The following is a 26815-nucleotide window of genomic DNA, read 5'->3' as shown; positions in this document are numbered from 1 at the left end:
GCAAATACTTTTTCTAGTCTGTATTTTACTACCTTTCGTTACACCGTGTTATTCCGCGTGATATCTACATGGAAGTGGAACATTATAAACCTGTTAAGGGGAGCGGTAAAGGTATACGTGTACGCTCTTTTTGATCACTGTAAAATGACAGACAAAACGAAGTTCAAAGTTGGTACTCGCGAGTATAAAGTCATTTCGAAGGATAACCAACCCAGCCAAAAGAAAATAGGTACATCGGTTGCGAATAAAGCGGCCCTGAAGCGCCCTTTCACACGGCGCGGCGATACACGTATCGCGATAGATGCACGACGAATACATTGTTCATTATGGAAGCGTTCACACGATGATTCCGTAATGAACGACGCATAATCGATATCCATCGTACGCGTATCGCATACGTGTATCGCCGTGTGAAAGACGACCAAAGGCTTAAAAGCACCCGCTACAGCCAAGTAAGGCGCCGAATAAAATAAGCAGCGTTCTGGATCCAATTACGTATAAACCGCTAAACAAACTCGGCAAATCCACCGGCCGAAAAATCCCAGTCCTGCGGCTTCCTCCTTTTTCCCTTTCTTCAATCATCCCGACCGGCACACCGCAGCCGTGCGTGATGTGCATCCGCACATGCGTACAGGATAGACCCGGCCAAGTGCAACGCACGTAAAGATAAGGGCGGCAGTACATCATAGGGACCGCGTCCCGAAGGGAAAGAAGGAACCGTCCGGCCGTCTTGCGAAGTCAGAGATCTTCGCGCTTAGATTCATATCCGAACAACAATTCCATCGCACGTCTGATTGCAACGCGCATCTATGCGAACGGAGCGCTCTAATAGGACGCGCGTGAAACGGTCGAGCGATGATGCACGCGGAGGATTGCTAGGTAGGATGAAAAAATTGCGACAGAGGAACGCAGAACGAGGCGAATGTTTTCTACGAATTATCGGATCGGTGGAAAAGTTGGTGGTCTTAAATCGTTTGGCTGCAAGTCACGTGTGTTGTAGCACGCGCAAACTTCACAGCGGATAAAAAGAGCGATGCTCGGTTGTACATACAACAACAGGTGCGACTTGGCGAACAAATAATTTAGTTAGGTCCGTTGAAATCGGGCACGAACTTTAACACTGACCCAATTTTTTCTGCTTGTATCGCTTCTTTTACACTCGCGTTATCTAGCAAAGTAACTATATATGGTGCGATATAATGGCAAAGCGTTTAGACACAGCGACGGAAACATAGAACGAAACCAGGATTCGTTTGTTTTCGATTCCTGAAATAGAAGGTACGGTGTTCTAAGAACGTGCACGCCTGTAATTTCTCACAAGGCCCCCTCGCCTATTCGTAACTACCGCTTTTATACCTTTGTAAACTTCTTTCCAACATAAAAAGGAGAACTTTGAAAGCATCTTATATAGCGATATGTATTTACTAGTCAAATAATCTAAGGATTTTAATAACCAGATTTCGAATGCTCGTAGGTTTACGAAGAATTCAAACGTATCTATACACGTTATATCTACGTAGGCTTCTTTAGTCGAGTCGAAAAACATTACCAAGATAGATGATAAAAATTTGATAGATTTACTCACCAGTATGGGTCCTCCATCTTTTAACGATGCCGAAACCGTCGCACCGAACCATTGAAGGGTTTTATTGTCGATTTGACTCAAACCACCCGGTACGTTTGGATTTCTGATATGGTTATTCCCTGCAACCGGAAACCATTTCTCATTAGTCGTTGCCGGCTATTGCTCCTCGCCATTGTTAACGATTACTTCATCCTGTAATGACTAACGAGTCGATAAAAGTATTAAATACTGATTTTAATAATATTTAGCGCAGCCTATACTCTATATACTATACTCTATACTAAGAAATTTCACGTAAAAATTAATTCTCGATTCACGCTTCTCCATCTTCAACGAGAAATATTTCGTATTAACATTCCCATTCTCGAACGAATAAATGAACTTAGCTTCGATGCTGTGGCTACCGTGGCGCTGATAACAAATCAGCTATACGAAGAAAAAGCGGCGGACGCACGTTGGAAAAGGAAAAAGCGGGGAAACAAATCGCCGTTTGAATATCACAGCGCATACTCGCGATCGATTATCGAGAGGAATGCGCGTTTCTTCTTGGACCAGGCTAACTATTTCGAAGAATAACGAATGCCGTCAACGCGAAGGATCGGTCACTTAATATCGGAACTAGATTCTTGTAAATCTAAAGGAGAAGCTTCCTAAGAACGAATCAACGCCCAGATATCCCGTAGCTAGCAGTCACTTAGCTCCAGGTAACCTAATATGTCGCCGCGGGTACTTGCTGCAACGGAATGAAACGAAACAGAAACGACCAGTTTTAGCGCCGTTTGCATTTACTACAAGATTAATTCACCAACGAGTACAACCGCGACAATATTTATCACGATAATCGCGACTCTGCCTATTTGTTACAATTTAAATTCCGCACTTTCACGTTACCGCAAGATGGAATCAATTATTTCTTCGCCAGTTATTTATCTATCTCTTGTTAATTGGAATATTCGCCGGCGATTTGAAACGTTTCACACGATAGGGTTATCGATTTAACCATTTTTACAGCTTTTAAAAGAACAAGTACATCTCGAGAAGCTCGTTTCACCATAAAGTAAAACTACATTCTCTATGTACGATTAACGACTGTTCGATTAAAATTAAATATCAGTTTCCTGTACGCTCGATTAAACGTCGTTTTGCCAAGCGAATGGGATATAAAATATTCAGAGTTTTGGCAATGTAAATACGAGTAACGCTGCGCAAGATTGGACAGTTTCCCGACTCGCGTACCGAAGAAAAGTTAAACGATGTCCAAGAAACGAAAGTTTCCGATGCATCATACGGATATTCTTCGAAAAAACAAGGCACGGACAGGTGTCACTGCAGAGAATTCTCAGCGAGTACACCTTGGATTTTTCTTTGTCGATTTTACGAATGGAATGAACCCGTTAGCCGTATCGGTGAGTCGTAACCCTTAAACGGAAGTTGTCCTTCGCTTCCTATCCCTTAACTCGCGATCGTTGCCGAAGGCGTATGGTTACGTCGATACTGGCGAACCGAGACAGATCTCTCAAGTACAATTCAATCGCAATGTTATTCGCAATTAATCGCAAAATTACAAACACGTCGAACGATATTCGATGAATATTCCGAGAAACAAGTCAATGCCAATTACGATTCGAACGTCCATCCATTACGATAAAGCTATTTTTATTAACGAAAGATCGTTGAATCTTTATTCGTGACTTTTTAACGCGTTCGATCGACTCGTTTAAATCCTGCATCTGTCAAACACGGTCGTTCGTCTAATTAAAACAAACGATCGACCGAACACAGTCCTTAATAGAGGCAATTATGAATTATCGACGGCGGAGGAACGAACGACGTCGCGATTATCGCGGCCCAATTATTTCGCCGCGCTCATTAAGGGTACGTCAATTAAGCACGCGTTCGCGAGCCGAGGGACGGGAGCAACGCGACCTTCCTTGAAGATCTTCAGATGGTATCCGGCAAGAAACGCCGAACCTACGTCCGCGCACGCCCGTAGGTAGAACGACCTTACGGTTTTCTGTATTAGGCAGAGTCGGCTTCTTGCGTGGATGATGGTTCCCGGTATCCCGAGGCGGCTCGCCACGCCACTCCGCAGGGTGTACACCTCGAGGAGTTCCTCCGCGACGAGATGTTCGCTCCAGCACCCGAAGAAGTGACTGACCTCCGGACAGACCCGCGCGAGATACGACTTGCTTCCTCGTACGCACGCGGAATAGCAGATACTCCAACGATTCGAATACTATTGGTTACCAGAGATCTAGAGATCGAGAGATCCGATCGAACCGAATAGACACGACCTTGCAGGCATCGATACCATCCAGCGCAGTGATACGCGATTGGATTCGAAGTTGGAGGAGATCGAGTGGAACGAAAGGTAAGAACAGCGGAATTAAATCGGGGGTGGTTTTTGATGCGACGAGTTCGACGATTGGCGTGTTGGCAGTGATTTTGATAATAAATCAAGCGCAATGTCTTATGCGATTCTTTCACTCAGATTACGGATAGTTTTTTCAGTATTTTCTTTTTTTTCATTTTCGCTTGATAAATTTTCAGGCAGAAACGAGTCCGCACGAGCGGTTATTTTTCTCACGGGCATTTTAAAATAGTGATGAGTGAGCGTATGGCCGGATTTACATGTCGTTCGAGGCGAGCAAACGTTACATTTCGAAAATAGCCACGGTTAGTATCTCGCAACGAAGAAAACAATATTATTGGCCAAAGACTAAAAGCCGGTATGATATTCGTTTATTTTTCACAGTATTCCATGAAATCCAGCATGAAAGAAAAATGAATTTTCAGGAACTATAAAATAAAGTTTAAAATAAACGTTTTAACGTAAATTGTGGTTCTCTCGTTACCGTTAATAAGAAAAACAAAAGTTCCAATATTTTTTCGGAGATTCGATAAAACGAAATAAAACACTCGTGGAAAACCACTGGATCTCGATAAAACTAGACTATTTTCACAGCTTCCGAAAAATAAAGAACGGAAACACTCGATATAAATAAAAGAGGTCTCTTGCTAATGCAACGAGTAATCTCAGAGAATCTATTACCAAGGCGTCGAACAAACGACAGACAATATTCCAGCAATCTTCTCTCGCAGAAATACCCATATAATCGCATCGTAACGAAAAATCCATAAAAATAAATCCGAAAGAAAATGCAACGCGCCTGAATCGCTATTTTATCTCGATCTTGTTCGTACGCGATCGATTCAACCGAACCTCGTCGAGATAAGAGAGAATCGGCACCGGTGATTTCCTGCCGATTGCTTTCGAACAGTCAATTACTTTCGCGCCGGCAAATTACGGGTCCGGAATCGTGCACGATTCACGAGATACGATCGTTACGAGGTGTGTAAGCACGTCTAATTCGCGGCAGCATGATATTCCGCTAATTTGCATCGCGGGCATTAACGTCGACTCTCGCTCCGACATTCTCCGCTGAAACGGAAGATCGTATCGCGGGAGAACGCGCGCGCGCTTCGTCATTATTAATTCGAATGGCTGGCTGAGGCTGAGAGATGGAAATTTATGCACGCTCGTGGCTTCCTTCGGTTTTCACTCTTTTTATTTTTACGTTGTAACTTGTTCGACTCGCAATTGAGTCATTACGACGCTCTTCTCCTTTTCTTCTTCCGTTATGAAATCCTTTTTTCGATCGTAGAGATAACAACGACGACGACGACGACGACGATGATGGACGATCGCTTCCTTGATTAAGGGACAAGATACGACTCTGGTGTGAAAATATTTAATGAAACGGTCCGCTCTTCTAGTTCGAGATTTTCTTTCTTTGCCAGATAAGACACGGCGATAAGATGCATTCGGTAAATTTGAGTTTCGATAGGCAGAGTGTAGCTACGTGCGGTATGTAGATATTTGCGCAGACATGGTTCTTGTAGTTGGTCCGCTGATTTGCGAGAGAAAGACGATACCAGGCGAAGGGATAGAATTCACTTGGATTTCCTTTCGTCTCTGCACGACCAATTTTTCGTGTTAGATGTACTTTCTAACGGATGTTCGCTTATATTGTACAACGAAATCCGACTCTTTAGTATCTTGCGTTATTACGAAAGTCTCGCAATAAAAATTCTGAACAAATCAAAAGATCGTGGAATCACCTGTCGTTTTCTCGGCAATAGGATTTGTCGTTCGACTGACAAAATTCTCTCTGTACAACGGTCTAGTCGCGATGCGATTTCGTCGGCTCGTAGTTGCTTTGAGAAAAAGGATCGAGGAAACGTTCGAAATCGATACGGTTAGAAGCGATAAACAGTCGAAGCGGTGGAAGGGTCAACGACAGGGTGGGTGGAAAGTCGCCGAGAATAGAACGCTGCTCTACAACCAGTCAGCCGGTTACTTGCCGGTTGCCGAGATTACGAAGCTCCTCGAGGGCTTTGTAAGCGGGTGGAAAGCCAGAATGTGGGTCAGCGACTGTGAACAGCTAGTGGAACACGAGATACGAGCCCTCGTTAGCAACAATGTTCCCGTTGAGGTTACCTTTCAATGCCTCACGGCGGGTACGAGAGTGCAAGTGGAAGAAAGAACCGGAAAACAGATATCGGATTGAGCTACGAAACAAACTACGAGAGTTAATCCGACCATGCTTCCGGCACGCGATAAACCATCCTACGATAGACGATTGCATTTTTCCAAGATCCTTTTGAAATTCAACCGTTCGAACATTCTTCTCCGGACTATGCTAATCTGAAAATTGGTTAATCGACCGTGCTTCCAGCTAAGATGCTACCCTGCGATAAGCGATGGTACGTGCGATAGTCTTTTCGAGATCCGTACAAAGTTCTTTGTTTAGGTATCTCTCTTTGATCCTTCGCAAACCGCAAGTATACTTTACAGGATCATTTTCCTTAAATACCGCTATAAATCAAATCTCGTTAGGAGTGTGATAGCATGGTAATATTTGGTAATTAGAACGTACTAGGTAATTAGAACGTACTAGGTACCACGACAGCGCCAAATTTCGAAATGAACGGAGTAGTTTGAATAGCTCGAATAATTTATTTAATTGAGCGGTTTCGCGATAAAAAATACAACGTGTTATTAATATCACATTTGCATGAGAATCGACATGGAAGAACGCAACGCGTTATCACCAAGTCAAACATTAAATTGCTCATGCTGCGCAAAATAATGCCAGTATGATAAGATTTCTAATCACGTACGACACTTTGTAAACCCATAAACCTAAATGTATCGTCGTTTTTACGGTTATACGAAATAGCGGATATATTTTTCAAAAAAGAAAGCAAGTCAAAGTAAAAAATAATAAATTAATTCTTCTTACCTTTGCTGTCGAAATGGATCAGCGTGCATCGGTCATCGGCAGCGATGTCGCATTTGTAAACGGCGCCGCCTCTGTGAACGCCAACTTGAGGAGTTTCGGCCTCCGGTGCACCCACGATCGCCCTGCGAAAAAGGAAACGTATCGAATCAGCCGTGAAATCCTTAAACTCGGACTCGAGGGAATGAAAATCGTACGTTGTTAATAAAACGCAGCCGAAACGAAGGCGTTGCGTCATTAGTGCGATGGTTAATGTTAGCTGGTCATCGTTCGATATTCATTATCGTCGAGGAAAGACGATGATGCGAACGTATTTCCGAGATCGAGGTCAGTGGTCACGAGCTATTTTGAACAGTGGCGCAAGAAGTCAGTAACTGATCCGACCAACAGACGAGTTATTAAACCAGGTAACACACTTGCCACCGCAATTTTTATCGGTTTCGCGGAACACATTGTTGCTGAGTGCTAGTTCTATCGTAGAATGTCGAAGTGAACACGTAGGTAAAATGTTTATCGAAATCAATTAGCTCTTTATCGAGTCAGAGTTGATGAAATAGTAATTGTCGAACGACGATTAAATCGTAATTTGTTATTTTCTTCAATCTTCCATAGTGGCGTATCGATATTTAAACGATAGCGTTTGGAACCGATACATATGAAATATTTCTGACAATAAATATTCATTGGAATATAACGTCAAAAGTTAACGTTAACGAATGATCGCGCTATTCTCCTCTTGAGTAGGTAACCGTTTGGTTCTAAAATTAACGAGGACAATTATCGTCTATAGATGTTCAATTATTTTAACGATCATCATCTTGTGCTCTAAACTACCCATTGTATTTGTTGGCTTAGAATTTAACGACTACTCCACTTTTCTAATGAATGGCTCTCCGGTTCTAGATTATCATTGAAATTATCGGAGCAAAAAATTAAAATACGATAAACGTAAATCATCGTGAAATATTTGACAAGCTTTTAATATTTCGAGAACTTCTGTCTTACGAATTTGTAATTCGTAAATCGAAGAGCATCGTAATCATTTCACTGTCTCGTTAACAGTAGCACGATAATCTCGAGAAATCATACAATGATGGTTATCATCGTTCCTTGTACTCGAGGAATTTACCGTTTAAACATTGCACGAAATATCTTCTCTTATTAACTCGTTCGACATTTTTCATTCACGATATCGGAAAATTTTTTTAAAAATTAATGAAATACGGCAATGCGAATAATTCCTGATTTTTATTTAATCACACGTAGTGCTTTATTAAATATTTTCCTCTCTTCTAATAAGTATATTTTTAATTTAAACATTCCACGTTACCTCGTTAAAAACATTATCAAAAACACGTAATTTCCGGCGCTTCGTGGCAGAGTACAATCATCGCGCGTTATCATCGAATCTTTACGTCTGGACGTAGGCGTGTGCACACAATATGAAGATTGCTAGCCGAGGTAATAGATCGTATAATTACCCTGAAAGGGTGTGTCGGTCTTGGGGTTGTACTTAAAATTACCATGACCTATAATACCACGTGATTAATATCACCTGCATACAGATGAATTTTACAACGTCAAATACTTATCTTCTTCGAAAACTTATCTTCTATAAATAATCGATATCGTTGAGATACACGTAAGAGAAGCAAATTGCTGAGTGAACAAACAACGCGATTTCTAAAGCAGCCTTGCTCTTACATCCTGGCTTGCCTTGAACTTTTCCGAATAAAAATTTCTTTACTCTGCGCGTAATTGTGCAACAATTAAATTTTATCGCGATGAAGATTATTATAAGAAGAAATAAAATTAACAAAAGGCAGGATATCAGATAATATTCGCGTGTTTAGTTTCTCGTTCGATAAAATTTAGCGATAATCTGTGAAGTCGAAAATACGAAGCAACAATTAAATAGAAGTTACGTATTTGATATTAAATTTGAAGAGAATCGTCTCAACTCACCAAGCATAAAGCACTTCTGATAAAGAAAAATGACTTTCGAATATGTAGTCTTATTGCCGCAGGCTGATAAATGATGCGTAGCGTTTTATCGTCGAACAATGGATGAAACTGACGGAGAAATCGTTCGTTTCGTTGAATTTCACTTTAGGATAAAGACTCGGTTCTTTACTATGAGCAAAAGCAATATCGTAAATTTCTCTCTCGCCACGTTAATAATTATCTCTGTGTAAAAATAACGCGATCTAGAAAGCTTCCTCGAATAAATCATTATCTTGCATGCGAACAATGAAACAGAATCCTTTCGAGTCCACAAAAGTGCAAAGTATTTTATCGTTAAACACCGACCTAGAAACATTTGTTCCGTTTCTATGGATGAAAAGAAGCTGCGTTCGAACTTCCGAAGAGGCGCTTTTAAAGGGAACTGAGACTCTTTTGTCGGGAAGATCATCGTCGTCTCCGTTCGAGGCGTAAAAATGCCACCGTTTACAGGGCAACCTTGGCATACTCCAGCTCCTAGGCTGCAGTCAGAGTGTAGGTAAAACTCGCATACGCGTGCAGAGGCGCGTTAACAACGGCTGGAGCGACGATTATGCGAGTTATGCAAGTGATTCGCAAGTCTACGCAACTCGCCGCCGGAATTGCCATGTGTCGTTTTGATAAGAACAAACGGTGACCAGCAATGAACAGGGACGAATCAATTAACGCGTTGAATCCTCTGACGAAGATTTCCAGCTTTCACGGTTCCTCTTATCCGAACGAATCGTTCTACTTCCCAGCAAACGAAATTATTCTACGACGTAATCGTGAAATTTGATGCGTTTGATCCGCTGCGATGAGCAAATGGAAAATCATTTTCATCGCGAAGGGTTGTTGCATCCGAGTTGTTATCCGACGAAATTCGATCCATTTACGACCTCGATGTCCAATGGATTCGCGGACACGCCGCGTTAATAGCAACCGTGGGTCGAACCTGACGAGGACTTAAGCTCGCCCACTCTATTTTTTTCTGCAATCGTGAGGAACTGCAGTCACCAATATGTGACGCATGCACCAGAACAGGAATGCAGGGGCGAACCGGTCGCACAGGATACCGCGAATACAAACGTTTAGAAATCCTTCTTTTCTCTCGCTATCGTCGACCTTTTCGCCTTTTTTCTCTGCAAAGATAATTTAATAATTTACATTTATCCGTGTAGCTTCTAGCGATTCTAGCAATGATTCGATCACAACCGCGCAACTTCTCGCGCAAAGTTTTCAAATTCACAGCTAGAATTGCTCGTCAGAAAATCTATCGATCACCAAGAAATTGTATAATTCCCTCTCGTCCGTATTAACGGCTATTATTCAGCTTACTTTTCTGTTCGTCGGCCTATCCGAAGGTTTTTATTTTTAGCAAATACGAGTTCATTTGTCGATCGATACCCTACGTGATTACCGAGTGTGCTTAACATATACAGGTTCCCCGGTATATTACGTTCAATTACTTAATAATGCCTGATTAAGAAAATTATTTTCTTCTTTTTAGCATATTTGTCGATAAAAACCACTTTTCCTGATTTTTGAAGTTTGTATGTTTTATTTTTATTACCATAGTGTCTCGCTTGGCTTGCTCGCTTCTCTTAATTTAATATTCGCTTGCCTCTGCAATATTTATTTCCCCTTTGCCCGTTAAATGCTAGTACCGTTATCAGTCGTCACGAACAGGATTCGACGATAGAACATTCAGGTGTGTCAATCTCGCGGATAGTCGTGACAGTAGGCGGTAAAGATGGTTCGTAGCAAGCGACAGGTTAAGCGAGGACAAGCAACCTGACATCGAGGGAAAGTTGAAACGCGTTGATTTATACAATGTCGATCCAGTTTGGAGAACAATTTAGATTCTTTTTTATTCGATCCCCGCTGGATCCAGTCTTTATACGGCTGACGATAAAAATGACAGGTTACAAACCTCGGATCGCTATTTCAGATCGTTCGGTACAGGTTTCACGTCTGGATACAGCTTCTTGTTTCCTAAAGATTTTATACAGGGTGCGGCCGAAAGTATCGCATAAGTGGACAACGGTATAATTGACAAGTTACAAGTTGCGAGTTATAGACTTCTGTTGCACGAACACCTTGTACGATCTTAGTTCGGCAATCGGTATAATTTGCCATATGTCCATGTACATAGATGGACGCGCGGATACAGACAGCTGCGCTCCATGTTTCAAACTCGATGATTTTCAACGATTTTTACGGTACAGTTTCAAGGAAGATTGCAAACCCATTTCTCAAATTTCTTGTGATTGAAAAACACGTGCGGATGCGTGTGCAATATGTTCGATCGTCTCGGATTTATTGGATGCTGAGGCCTCACTACGTGCTAATGAAAGCCTGCAGCTGCACCGACAAACGCGCAGGTGCAGTGATTTAGCATCTTCTAAATTAGCTCGAAAAACGATTCGCGAGTGCACTTGGCTCGTGAATTTTGATGGAAACTCGTGGTCCGAAGAAATATCCCTGCTTTTAAGTAGAATTTTGTTGTTCGAAATACGCTTTAATCTTCTATAAGGAAAATCGCTAATAGGAAAACTTCTATGAGATTCCGTGTAGAAAATATATCGTGGAGACATCGTCGTAGCAACGTTATCTTGTCTACGAGAAAAGAATAGAGAGAACAGTACGAAGATCCAAACGCACAGACGACGCTAAAATAACACAGTAGCTGCTGACATACCGATCCTAACGAGCGTGAAGCTGCAAACGACTCAATAACATCATATCGCCACAGAGCACTTAATTCGATCGGAATTTCAATTACGACCAGCAAAAAGGAACGGGGGCACACGGCGGTCTTTTCTCCGTGAAGTCGACTGGTTGAATAAATCAACAGTGAACGCGTACCCTATGAAAACACTCGATGCCTGCTGGCAATCAACATCTATGACTACATCAACGAATCGATAAATAAATCAATCAAGAGATCGAGGCAACGATCTGGCAAGAAACTTCTAACAAATTACGAGAAAGCTAGTCCCCGGTGTCGATCTTGTTTAAAAGCCAGCGTAATCGTGCTTTCCGATTATTTATTCCAGTCGTATCTATCCGTGATTCGTGACGAAATTCCTCGTAGAACGGCTACAAGTAGATTATGTAAGAAACTTCAAAAGCGTCGATGTAGAAATCTGGAAATTTGGAAATTTGCGAATGGAGTGGATTTAGCGTAAAATGCGAATTCAATTGGTGGAGGCACGTAGTTCCATTTTCACCATAAATACTGCGAACTTTTCAGCCAATTCGACGTTTATATCCGACAGTTTCCTAATCTCTGAAATCGCGAAAGTAACTGAAGTCTGTCTAAGCGAGATTTCGCAAGAACACGGTTCCGTATTTCTCTCATGATCCTCCCGCTTTCCCCGGCGATGTTTCTCACGCATCTCGCGGCGCGTATAAATTTGTCGCCGATTCGCCGCGTTTTCAGCGATCAAAGCCGGAGATTGCGCGGGACAGACGGTTCTCGTTGCCGCGAATGGAGCCGTCCGATTTTGCCAAATACGGCGATTACAAATGCGCGTCTGTCGCGTCGCGATATAAGTCAATACGACGGCCTCGCGTGCCGCGACGCCAAAGGGACGCCGATGTTCGCCCGGCTCTCTAATTCATGCACGGCCGCGATTTTTCCGTGCGATACGCGCCGCTATTTTTACGCCACCGTCGTTGTCCGTTGGCGCAAAAGGCCACAACCTGTCCCGGCGATACCTCTTCGTCCAGCAACGATGGATTTATTTATTGGCCCATTGAAGCGTTCGTGCACGCTCATTGCGCCCATGCGCGAAAAAAAGACCTCCCCTGTGTATAAAATACGCTTGCTGCTGATTTATGGGGCTGAGACGGATGGTCTTATTCGTGATTTAGGGACGACAACGAGGTGAATGCGATTGGTAGCTCTCTAAGATGCTTAATTCGAATTTTATGGTCTTTAATTTAAGGGAATGTCGAGTTTCGATCGTCATAGACAGCACACGGTCGGTATGTCGAGGTTGAAGAAGATCTAGTCTGAAAGAGCAAAGCATCCGAACGATGACAATTCGAATAACAAAGATTCTACTGCATTTCAACGCTATGCGTGGGTGTCGCGTGAAACAATGGAAGTTTTACAGCCTCCGCATAGACTCAAGGTTGCAGAACAAGCACGATAGATAATCGATACTTGTTTCGTTTAATCGCATGTCCGCCAAAGTTCGATCCGACGATAGCGATATCTCTGGATTAAAATAAATTGAGTGGTACAAGAAATCTGTAGGAGAAAGATCTGAATTTTGACAATGAATCGAATAATTATGTCTTTTTCCAACGGAAAGACTTCGTTCGATCTAGCCTTCAGCTGCAGCAATGTTGAATATCTGCATCCGAATATACGTTAAATCGTAGAGAAAGGAACGTTTAATTCACCGACTTCCTTCCGTCACAACTGTCATAATCAAACAGAAATCCGTGTATGCGCATAAAGAATGACGATTGTAATGCAACCTTAGTATTTCAAGCCGGAAATCACGTAACACTTTAAGTCCCTACAAAGGGAAGTGCCTTCTATACGCCCATGAAAAGCATCCGACACGTCACGTAAAATCTGATATCCTCTCTTATGATGAATTTCACTCACAATCAGTTAGGCTTGTCATTTTTTCAAAAGGATAATTGAAAGGTAATTTCCTTTATCTCGGTTTCTTTCAATATTTTTCGGACTGGATGATCCTTCTTTAAAAATTAACTGCCAACGAATAATTTGTTACATAGAAATTTCAACCTATATCTCCGATAACAATTCTTATCGTTATTTTAGGAAACGTGATAGAAAGTTTTAGATATACGTAGATCAAGCAGAAATTATAGATCATCCGCTAAAAGTTGTTCGCGAAGAACCGTCTATCGTACTAAGCGAGTGTAGTGTAGCGTAGTGACCGCGGTATTTATCGCTGAAGAGATAGAAGACAGCTGGAAGTGAGAACATACCCGATTTTTGGAATGAATGCTCGATTAAGGTGTAGAGTTCAGCGAACTCGAGATGTTCCCGTGGAACGTACATATGGTAATGAGCATGTGCGTGCTAGGAAATTTAAAACCAGGTAGAAGACGCCTTCCGCACGATATGTACATGCAACTCGGCTGCATTATCGCTGAACAGAACGAAATTCCGTTAAAACAGCTGTGTCGAATTGTTGCGAAATTTCTTCCGCAGGCTAGTACGAATATCTCGTCGAGATTCTAATGAACTCGAATAAAACGGTCGTGCAATGAAACACGACACGCTCAACGATGGAATTAATTATAATGTCATTCGCGCTACGTATTGGATATTTATAACACTGACAATTCCACGAATTGATCTTATTAATTGAGATCTCGTAAAGCGTCAGTACGAATCGATATTTTCGATGGATTAAAAGGCAAACAACAATCTATAGAAACTTGTACAATCATATACAAATTATTACCTGATATAAAATATATGCTTGTGATAATTGGAAAAAAATATTCCTATTAGAAAGTTCATGATCGATACTTTCTCCGAATAACGCAGTGAAGAGAATCGCAAAGTACGAGGGGGTTGAACACCCCCATGGCCTACTTTTCCAAACATGCCAACTCAACGAGAGATTTCGCAAGTCTTCTCGCTCGATTTCAAGCGGACATGGATCGTTCTAAAGTTCCATTGTGCAACCGGAATTTAGGGACACGCAACGCGCGCGTCTTGACGCGCGATCAATCGATGACGCAAGTGGAACGAAGGCGTATCGACGTCGAGGCTCTCTGCTACTTTATAAGGAGCACCACCTCACCGACGCTCGCGACTTTCACTGTGAGCAAAGCTTCGATCATCCGAAGCGAAATCGCACGTACACGAGCGTGCCAGGTCAGTCGATGTACGAGCGTTGATTTATGAAACAGCTGACGCGAAGGGTGGCTCTTTCTGTTCGCCACAGAGGGTGAATCCTCGCGAGGAAAAAGAATTTCATTCTGTTTCAAAATTCGTTTGGAACGTTATTCTGTGAGTAACATGTGACGTCGCCTCTTGGGACCGACAGCGAAGCTTCAATTATTTTATTTGCACCAAACTACGAATGAAGTTTCTGAAAAATGCTAAGAATTTTAAAGTTAGATTGGTTGATTATTTATTGCGTAATTTACGCTACTAAAAGTGCGATTTAACGCAACACCTAAAAGTCGACAGAGAATAAATTTCGGCAGGTGACTAATTACATATTCACCTGTTAATCGCGCATACATAATACGCACAGTTATCAGAACGCATCGCCACGCGCGGATTGTATTCTAATTAAGCGCCGACAAAGAGAAAATTTCCGGGTGCGTGGTAATTCCTCGACAGGAAATATCAGCGCCAAATTGGAATTTTAATGTTCTTTTAGACATACGACAAGAAAAACAATTTCATACGTGACAGTCGAAAGCCTGCAACCCCGAACTTCTTTGTGTCCAATTCTCGATAAAACTTTTTCGAGTAAAATTGTGCCAACGCGACTACACATTTATCGCAAAAAGTTGCTTGGAAACTTTCTAATCGCCGTATAATCTGAGAAATCTTCGCGATTCGATTAAAATTTAATTACCATACAATTTTCATAAATAATTACCATACGTTTATTCCAAAGTAAATATCAAACCATACCGATCCCGCGACCAATGATCATGAATTCTTACGAAATTAGCCGCGTATCGAATTTCACGGAGGAAAAAAATATGGCTTTCCTTTCTAGGATAGCAAAGTCTTCGACTCTATCTCGGTCACGAGCAATTATAGATCCAATTGAACATTCCTCGAGCGTAATTTACATCTGGCGGTAGTATAAGCATGCGAGGCGGAACGTATGACTGTCTTTGAATGAATTCAAGGCCATTCAGCGGCTTCGATTAGCGATCAAGATTAACCGTGTGTCGTTCTTGCGTGAATTTACAATTCACTCGTATCATCCGTACAAATAAAAACGCGATCACTCGCACTCGTCTTGTAAAATTCCCTTCAGTCGGGTAGTTTCGAGTACAGCTTAAGATTTATCGCGAGCAAAAATTAAGCCTTCAACGTCGTTGAACGTTAACATCCTTCAATGGCGAATTAAGTGAGTATTTAATTCCGAGAAAGTTACATAAAAGAGCCGGATGAAATAATTTGTTTCGTCTTGGAAATCTTTGAATTTCACGACCTTCGATCGCGTTTTTTACTGTAAGTGCACGCCGTACGATATTGATGAATTTACGATCAAAAGTTTCATAACGAGCGTTGAAAAAATCCAAGAGAAGCGAACAGGAATTTAGCGACTTTCGTTTCCAGCAATCTGTACGTGTTCAAGCGACTCTTCCAGATAAGCCGACACGGATAGCCAAGACTGGTCAAAAGACGTGCACGTGGACACCAGACTTGGCAAAACTCGTGAAATCTCGACGTTCGCATTGGTCACGTTCGAGACGTCTTGCGAATTCGTACGTTCCTCTGTTATTGTTCTTATCAGACAACTGTTTACTCGATTACATCAGCCTCGTTGCTAATAAAAGATATCTGCATGGTAAACGCTCGCAGTTCCTCCGAACCAGACTTTAAACAAGCCACTTCGTCTGGGAACAGAAAAGATTTTTGTTACTCGAGCTTTAAAAATTGTTTATCGTTTCGTGGAAAATCTGCCTGATCTGTACCATTCTCTAAACAATATTTTCCTCTTTTGTTTTTTTAGTACCTTTAGTACTGCAGTCTTTTCTAATTCTGATAGAACGAAAATATGTTATTTTAATTGTAATTTATTTTATTTATTGTTTGGATATTTTCATTTTATCGTCACGATAATTCGCTAAAATAAAAGAGAACGAAAATAGAAGAGAACGGAATGGCGGCGAGACGGAAGGAATGCGATAAATTGTACAATTGCAGCGTTGCATTGTCGCGCAATAAATAAGTAGCTGCAATGCACATGATCGAGAACAGAGAGTCGCATTCGCAGCTCGTACGCAACGAGATCAATCACGAAGGGAACTGGGTCTGCACGAGCAGATTAATTGGTCGATCTTAATCGCATTAATAAAAGAACGAATTAATCAGAATCGTCTCATCTGCAGTTACGATGCAACGACCCACTTCCATACGCGGTATATGAACAATGCAACAGCAATTGCGTACGTACGTGACATCTCTTATGGTATTATCTATCTGGCTTATCAGATTCGAACGAATCCTGCTATGGAATTTTATCGCTGATTTCGAAGAAGCTTCTTCGTCTGTCTCGAGAAAGCGTTCGTTCGTTCCTTCCGTATTGTTAATCGGGAAATTGGACGAGCGTCTAAAAATAACTGGAAACGAAATCCTAGTAGACTTACACAGTACAGTGTGGTCTTTGTTATCCAAACACCTACTCTTCAAACATCCTATCATAGTTATATGAATGGTCTTATTTTACTTGTTTGATCTTTGTCTCTTTCCATTTCGTTCTTCAAATTTATTTCTCACCCCAATTACTCCTTACTGTTCATAAATTCCATTTCTCCCTTTTGATTACTTCTCTTCTCTCGTATTTCTATTTTTTTAAATTTTCGAATTTCCCTGCTTTCCAGTGTCTGCCTCGCAATCGTACACGTTGTTTCGGAGGACTACACAAATTTTCGAATTCAGCTGCGTAAACACAGAAACGAGTTACTCGATCCAGCAGCGTTCAATCGATTATAACGAGGATAGTTGGAGAGAGGAACTGTAAATCATCGTACGGACGCCCATAAAATGGTTTTCCCGGTCTTCGAGCCACGTTCTTCTTATTGACGGAACTCGGCAGCACTCTGAGGAAACATGTGTTGCGCCAAGTCTGCCGAATAACAATGCAATTTGGACGGGAAGGCGCATAGGTGCGAGCATTTCGTTGCCATATGGTGAACAGAACAACTGGTAGTATTCGTGGAATAGACACGGAACGGTCGGAAGACACGAGACCGAAACGACATGCTGCAGATTTCCAATGACAAGCTGTGGCCTCGAACAGACTGACGGAAGTCCGGGAAAACCAGAATTTCCACGAACATCGGATATACCGTACAAATTTTTGAAACATATGATCGAACCTTCCGAGTGCAAAACTAATCGCCATGGACCTAACATTCAGAGCCTGTCTACCATTTCAAAATCCATCGTATTTAACGCGTGAGATTATTTAGCTGTCTAACGTTCCTTCTAATCCGCTGAAAGTTTGAAAATTCCTTATTGTTCCTTATTGTAGAAACAGCATCGATCCCACGGCATGCAGCTAAACGATATATCATTACAGCTATTCAGACGATAATCTCGTTGTTTTAGGTTTCGAACAGCGGTATGGCATGCAGGACGATAGAAATAGTTCTGGACACACCTACGCGGTGATTCTATTCGCTGTGTTTACAGCACATAACACGTACGGCTTGGATATTCCCGTGTCGACAGTCACAGGCCGCAATGGTGATTTCAACCGTATCGTGAATCACTCGGTAGCACCGTACGTGATACCGACACGCGATACTCGCTGTCAATTCGTGTTACGTCGACGACCCCGTGTGTCGGTGATCCACGAATTGCTATAAAAACCGCGACGAAGCATCCTGTGTGCGACGTACGTCTGCACGTGCGGCATCGATCCACGTGGGTGCTTCGAGACGAATCGCCACGCTGTAATTACAACGTTCGCCTGTCTTTTGGTGATTTACCTTCGACGATCGGATCGCGATGGTCGCGTGATAAACACGAGTTTTAATTATTGCCACAAAGTCTCAGACTCACTTTTTTACAACAGCCTGTATATGCAGATTTCATCGTTACCACGTTAAAACTTGTTTCGAATAAAAATTGCACCTCAGAAAATTAATCGAACCGTGTTTACTTTTACACGCTACCAATTACACGTTGGCTAATCGATTAGGTCTGATCGATTCATTCGTTATAAGGAACTATGAAAAAAGGCAATAATAAATAACGGAGGGACTTAATAACAGCCATTCGACTCTTAGGTGGTCGGAAATGCGCTTCTAAATCACTTAACGAGCCGTTTCAATTGCACTCTCACGTTGCCGATGCTTAATGACTTTCACGTACGAGTCATTACGTCACTCACGTCACTAGGAAACGAGCTGCGCTACGCACGTGACGTAAAAATCGCGTAAACACACACTGGCGGTCATCTGTTAAGTCACGTTTAGCAGAGTAGCTTCGAGAATAATTACGGAACATCAGCTGGCAACGATTAATTACGGAAACCGAGTGTAGCTTCTTCGTGGATTAATTCGTGTAATGGAAAAAACACTTGCGAAGGAGTAATTAATTTCAGGTGTATCAAATTTTTGCCTACAACGAGTCTTAATTCAAGTTTTATTTTTTACCGTACCGTAGAAATTTTACTCTTGTAAAATTATACGAAGCGAAAATACGAAGGAAATAATCAGCGAGCGAAGCAGTGTTTTCTAATTGTCAACCTCATCTTGCGGACTTTCATACGCGGCAAAAAAGAATTATAGATGTTCGTTAAAAAAGATTAAGGCCATCTCCGTGATATAAGATTTATTACAATCCTTGAACAATGATTCGGGGTACCGCCCTACGTACAAAAAGCCACCAAACTTTCACCAAACTTTTCTTCCACACGCCAATCATTATCAAAAATTCAAAACTCAAAAATAAAAAGAAGAAAATACAAATTTACGTGACCGGAATTACTTGCCGTATCATCGTTCGAACACGTCGATTTACACTTGCGAGTACTTTATTTCGTATGTTTTATATATTTCTGCAGATGATACGCAATCTCTGTATTTTTAAATGTTCGCACGAACATCGCCGATATAGCCAGAGAATGTGAAATAAAACAAATTGCTCGTCCGAACGCATTCGTATTAAACGAGACGTTAAAAGCTAGCAATCGGAACGAACGAATAACGAAAATACGTCGTATCGTTAAAAATTTCGTATTCCATGTTGCGCTCTGAAGACTGCACATGGCGCACGACGAGAAGAAACCAGAGGCAAAGCAGTAACTCATTTGAAGAAGGTTTCTTTTTTCCTTTATTCCTAGCAGCTTCTCCACCTGGCCCTGCAGCCGCGTGCAAACGTGTCGCTCACGTGTGTAAGAGCATTTGCACACGTGTTTGCATGCGTCCAGGTAAAGGTAATAGGCCCGCGGCTGTCGGTTCTCTTCTGGATAATGACACGGCAAGAGCTTCGGGCACGTGCCTCACGCGATCCTCATTATCTCCATTCCCCTCTTCTTCCCCTCTTTCTCGCTCTTTGCTCTTTTTCTTCCCTTTCCTCGGGGAAGTTTGTACACCTTCCTTTCTCTGTATTTTGTCGATTCACCGCATCGGTTACGGCTGTTCGACGATATCGAATCGTTCGTTGGCTGCAAACGATTGTTGCATCGTTGGCACGCGCAGTTGGCATCTCGTGATTAATTACAGCGATGAATATGTGTGTTTAAGAGTAATTAAAACGTTCACTCTGTGGATCTTTTGGCGAAGTACTCTTCAAGGAATTAAGCGCTATCGAGTATCGTTCTCTTTTACAGTGCTTTCACACTTTTTTACAATCCTGTAATTCGTGAAACGATGGCTCGCGATCTACCAATTACTCGCGACTTTCGGTACCTGCAGCGTTCGATTTACGAGAATCTGTTCTACTCGTTTACACAGCGCAGAAAAGTCTCGTAATCCGATCGATCGTTCGCACCAATCGTACCTTGTCGATTTCGCGATATCATCGACACAAAAACAGCGTACAATCTTTCTTTTCGACGTAATAAAAACTCGAACGCCAACGAGATACGACCATAAAATCCACGAAGCAGAAAGCAAATAGAGAAATGGAAGCGGAGAAGGGAAGGAGGAAGAGAAAGAAAAGTCGGGATCGTCAAGATCCATCAATATCAACGCCGGCTCGACGCGAATCGATAATCGATTGGAAGGTGTGCCAGGTATGCAGAGGTGGGCGGTCAGCACGAAGTCTGAAGACCGATGGGAGAATAAAAAGCGACGAATAACGCGCTGTCTTAGGTGGATCCTTGTACTTAACTCGACTGAAAGATCACGGTGCTCACGATCGTTCGCGGCTACCGTTTAAATCTTCGTTTACATTGCACTCCGGGGATCGTTCATCCGCACACGATCATCGTACATCATCCTTTTATTGCGCTACGAGGCACGAGCGCGCGTTTCGCGCCGGATGCGTCGAAAAATTCAGACCAAAGTCCACAGTCCCCCTGTACTTTTGTATTAGAAAAACTCTTTCTTTTGGCGTTAAAATGGCAGTTTAAAAAGACCACGAGAAGAAAGATGAAGGCAAGGGACGAAGGAAAAAAGAAAGATTCTATAGTTTGCACGGTAATTAATCAAAAGCGGAAAGCGCGCCGATCTATTCTGACTCTCGTTTTGTTTCGTTTGGCCGACCGGAAACAGGAAAATTGAATCCTCGTTTCCTCCACCATCGACACGCTTCGTAAGCACCAAATTCGAACGAACGTGACTAAGATACAGCGGACGTTAGCGGGACGAAAGATTTCACGAAGAGCTTAACCGTGGAAAACGTGTAAAACGATCGCGTACAATGTATCGGAGCAACGTCACGAGAGAATGGTCAAAGTCGATGAAAAATAAGCGCAACAGATTTTCTGTAATCTTCCTTCTGCTTATTCCATCCTACGCATTATGTAATCTTGTTTTGCAAGTTATTTCACCGTTTGCTTTATAATGGGTTAACAAACAGCTCATTGTCAAAGAATATTTCTATAGACGGTGCGTTACCAACGTCGTTGTGGAAACGTCAGCCATTAGGAGCATATTAAGAATCGACAGCGAAATAAACAGGAAGAGAAAATACGTAGATACCACGAAATTTTCTACGCTGGCAGAATCTCGAACGACCGGCACGTTGCAAATCGTGGCAAGGTCTTATCACGTGGAGGCGGGCTGTGATAAGGAGCACATGCTTCCCGGAATTCTCAGCGAAAAATCTGACCGGCGTATAATAGAAATTCAACAAAGGGGGAAACTAGTTTCGCTTCGAAGAAATCATCCGTCGGTATAACGTATCTCCGCGAGTTGGATAATTAATTCGATCAGCGAAGACGAAGAAAAAGGAGGGAGAGCGGAGCCTTATCAGTCTCTCGTCTCGACGCTGTGGCAGAAACTTTTATCATCTGTTCGAATACGAAGCGTGCCTCCGTTCGTGAAATATGTAATTTTTATATTTAGCGCACGGCTCGAACCGCCGGTTTCGATACGAGTAATCGAATCTGGGTGAAAAAGGAGAAAAATCGCGAAGCTACGACGAAACTTTTCCTTTCCTTTTTTCTCTATCTTCCTCCATTTTTTTCTCTTCCTTAATCCTTTCTCATCGTCTTCCTCTTTTTCCTCGTTCTCTTGTTTTCCTTTCCCTTAAATCTTTTATTTCTATCTCCCTTTTATCTTCCTACTTTGCTTCTTCCTTTTTCTTTTGCCTTGGCCCCTTTCTTTCCTTATTCTCCCTTACCTTCTTCTTTTTTTAGTAAATAAGGAGATCGTGAGTCAAGACCGAGTCGCGGACAACGATAGGCTGACTCATAATTTGGTTCGGAGGAAGCATTTCGTAGGATCATCGTGTTGAAAAATATACATGAGCTACGTCTGAACCTACAACCTGTTCGTCACGTTTAAAATTACCATTATGTTTGCCTCTAGGCCGTTGCTGTAACAGTTTCGTGTGACAACGATTCGCGTGGTTGTAGCTTGTTTTCGAATACCATCTCGAGATTGGGAAACGCGTATTCCTGGCTTTCCAAATGGTTCAACGTACACCGCGCTTTTTCTTCCTTTCCTTCGTCGCGTACAACCTAAATATTTCTCATACGGTATTGATAAATATTTCAGTTTCCATACGATTACAAAATAATTACAAAAACTCGATCACAAAATAAAACAGCTGAAAGCATAATCGCGAACGATAGTACTTTCGCAACGAGTTGCGAAATCGTCCATTTTTTGCTTACTTCGAGACTACTCTTGAATTAGATCGCTACACGTACTACAAAACATCCAAAAGATATTCTTAAGAGATCCACCAGACATCTCTATACTATCTGTACTGTCTTTTAATACGTTCGTCTAGTCTGGATCGCAACTAAAAGTAAAAAGTTTTATAAGATTCCTCCATACAAATTGTGAACAAACTTGCCCTTCTCGATTGTCTGTACGAAATATAGAACAAGCCGTATAGTACAATTTCATATTCAATGGCTTCGTTGAGCTTCTACGATAATCCTATTACGCGTACGCGAAGAAACGACTCGAAGAGCCGCAAGGATACTTCGGTTCGGTACAGATAAAACGAAGATTACGCTAGAGATCGACATCGTAGACCGTTCGTGAGGACCGATACGACCGCAGATTAGCTGGCACCTTCTCGAAGCGCGCGCTCGCGTGCATGAAAACGCGACGGGAAGGCGGCAAACGCAGTTCCAAATTCCACGAAGGGCCGTCCAATTGACGGAGGACGGGAGGATGACAGGTTCATTGAGAAAACGGCGAGGCTTGGGTGAAACGGTAGATCGAACGAGCAGATTAACGCTGTATTAATCAGAGCAAAGCGAGAGCTACCAGCCGCCCACGTAACGGATGACCTAACATCCTGTATCACAGCCAACCTCGTGCTCTGAATCCGACGAACGTGTTGCTCGCTACCGCGTTTAGTGACAGACCTGTTTCGCCTATCGAGAAACGATCGAGAGCGAAAGCGACGATCATCTTTTACGCCATTCGAATCTCTGCTACGGAATTCTGTTTTTTTTTTTTTTTTCGAAGGCGAAACTTCGAACGAAAGCGCTGATAATCGAGAATCGGGTCGGTAGCTTTACTTCGATGGTGTCGTGATGATTTTTTGGTCGCGTTCGATAGGTAGAAGTTCTAGAACCGAACTGTAAAATATCTTGTACAAAGAAAGATGACGATTGACGCGTAATTACTTGCATCCCAACAAGTTCGTACAGATTATTCTACACTATTCTATCCTGTACGATTTTTTAATTCAATTTTTAACGCCTCGTCTCCTAAATGGTTGTGGCGCTCATGCAAATTAGTAAATACGCGTTTCTTTTTATGAATCATGTCAATGATGATGTAATCCTGTGTCGGCTACTCCTCACCACTACACCTAGCAGCGTACAAACGCACGTATATCTAGAATTTCAGAAGATTCTTGCAAATGATTCAGCTTGTTTTTCCTCGAGTATGGCAATGCTTATGTAGGAAGGAGTGCGTTCCTCTATTACGGCTAAATCGCCGGCTTTCCGATATAGATCCTATTTCGGGAATTAACGCGAGGGCAGATCGACGACAGTACGGTAGCAACCTGGTACGTCCGCCTCGCGCCGGATTAACGAGGATGAACGCTCGTAAAGTTTCCACGAGCTGGCCTAAATATAAGCGCCTACGAAGTTTCTCGTAACGAACGATGTAATCCGGGCTTCCTGTGGCTTTGGATATCCTGAACGCCAGTCCACAGGTCCGTCCTTTTATTTCCTCTCTGATATTACGACGTCTATTGTCTTCCGAGACAACAATGTACGGGAAACCGTGTAAGTAGCTGACGAGAGAAAACAGGACGGATTGAGAGAACTATCTGTAACGCCAATTTACCGTAGCTGTCATGTCGATAGATCCATTACGTATAACGTTAGATCGAGTAAACTATCGAAAATAGAAGTAGAAAAACATCTGCGTTTCTACAAATAAAAAAACAAAATCGTGTCGTCGAATAAAATTTATTTATGACTCTCATGATGACCCTGGTCCCATCGATTCTACCTGTCTGTCGGATAAACTGTCCCGACGATCGACACCAACGAACGGAAAAGCCAGCTCGCTTTCGCAAATCCCTCGAACCTGTCAAATTATGCGGTCCAATCCAATTATCGGAATGAACGGTCGTGCGGTACCATTCTTAAAACTCACCCAGGTTGAAAACACGATCGCGAAGAAGATGGGCACGTTTACGAAAGCTGGAGAATTGGATTTGCATGCGCAACAAAGATTCGAGCCGGTAGTCAGTCGATGGCGTCTCTATCGACTTCGATAGCTTGGTAGCTTCGACATCCTTTAGAATTCGAATACATTACGTGGCCTGGACCTTAGCCGACCTTTCGCGCGCATTTTTCCGCACAGAGCCGACGTAACCTATGCTATTACTCGCGTTTCCTCGTTCTGTCGGCATTATTTATATCCATCGTCGCCGGAGGAGCTGGAGCAGAAACGTTTATTCGTGGGCCGCGTGACTCACGAGAGACACTGCTCGTACTCGAAACGACAACGAATATGTATACGATATTAGTATAGACGATAGCGTAAACCGTGATCTTCTTCGATGAAACGTTACGTTACAACGTATAGCGATAAGCGCATACTTCGTTAAGTGGTCATGGGTCGATTTCATCTGGCTACTTACCGAAACAGGTGTACCTCTGGAAAATCCTTCAAAATAAAATTTGAAATTATTTTCATAATTGTAGCTATACCGAATTAATTGCCTGCTAATTTCGTTATAAATCGTAATAGTAACTTTCTTCGAGTTGGCGTTCTTATAAAATGCAGGAGAACGATATTTTTCGTATGGATTTCGGCAACAGATGAGAAGCGAAAATGAATATTTATTTTGATCGAAGAAAACGAACGTTTTATACGTTACGACCTAACGCTTATCACCGATGGGTGTTTATCGTCATCGAAAGATGGAGAACAGTTACGAGCGTCCGGATGAAACGGGAGAACTGACTCGCCTTGTTCTCGAAAGGGGACATAAAAGGAGAAACGATTCTAAGCTCACCGAGAAGCACCTGTTATCCAAGGGTCTGCCCTCGAACGTCGTGTCACGGGGATAATCGATGAAGCAGATCTGTTTGCCAACGAGTCATCGACTGTGAATGATAGCAATTAGCAGTTGTTGCGAGTAATACCTTGGTGTACTATTACTAATGATATTAAGATTCAGATCGTTTAGAGGCGATTATTGTCTCGAGATAAGATTAAGTTTCAAGTATAGAATCGAAATTGTGTTACTAATATGTTAACGATTCTACATTCTTTAATGTAAAGTCTTCCTTCTTAAAAAGACTCAAATATCACTGCTATCTTTGCAACTCTACTAGCTATCGCATTACACAAGCTTCGTAATTAATTCCATGGCGCTTTTAAATTCAACACTGCGATACAAAATTAACCACGACAACGCTATTATTTCGCATCGTTTGGAGAAACACGAGCGCATTCGATACGCTGAATTCGCCTATGATTAAAGAGATCGATCCTACGGTCTGAATGGTTGTCGCGTGTTTGCAACAGAAGAAATTACACGCTTTCAGAGACGTCGTAGGCAAACGAGAGTCGATATTTCATTAGCGGGGTTCATTATCCGACGAACGCGGTGAAACAGCAGAAGTCGCTTTGCTATTTAGATTCTGGCACGAGGATTTAAAAGGATAGCGTGATCATCCTAAATTCGTGGGAGTGTCTTCCATTTACGCGACGATAAATATCGCCGATACATCCAATAAATTATTCTCCATCATCTTCCCGAATATCTATCAAAGTTGTTAGTCGGAAAATCGTTCGACCACGAGAAAAATATTTCATCTACTTAAAGTAATTTCTCGTTTCTCGTATTTTAATGCCTCGTTTTTCTCGAATACGTTTACGCGATAAGTGTAACTCAGAAGGTGCGTTAATACCACTTACGTAGCGAGTTAATGTTCCTTCCGTCAGCGGAATTGCGCTTCTTCGTAAACTGAGGACGCGTATGAACTAAAATATGCAGCAGACATTTAATAACCATGATTCAGAGCCACGAATTGTTCGATACACGGATTTCTGAAATTATGTGGGTCACGGGTTACCGACGAAAAAATTCTCGGACTCTGACACAATACCGAGAAGTCTTAAACGGCGAACGGCC

General features: G+C 42.3%; 1 protein-coding gene across 2 annotated transcripts in view; it reads right to left on the bottom strand.

Moving 5' to 3' along the window:
* LOC126872420 (integrin alpha-PS2-like) overlaps nt 1-26815 on the bottom strand; it is a 74840-nt gene that overhangs the window by 46544 nt on the left and 1481 nt on the right. For both annotated transcript variants that reach the window (XM_050632355.1, XM_050632356.1), the window contains exons 2-3: nt 6892-7013; nt 1586-1704 (exon numbers count right to left, since the gene is read on the bottom strand). In XM_050632355.1, coding sequence (XP_050488312.1) covers nt 1586-1704; nt 6892-7013 — 241 coding nt within the window. The remainder of the gene's footprint in view (nt 1-1585; nt 1705-6891; nt 7014-26815) is intronic.

This window comes from Bombus huntii, chromosome 13 (genome assembly GCF_024542735.1).
Source record: "Bombus huntii isolate Logan2020A chromosome 13, iyBomHunt1.1, whole genome shotgun sequence".
NCBI lineage: Eukaryota > Metazoa > Arthropoda > Insecta > Hymenoptera > Apidae > Bombus > Bombus huntii.
This window is presented reverse-complemented; position numbering and strand designations above follow the sequence as displayed.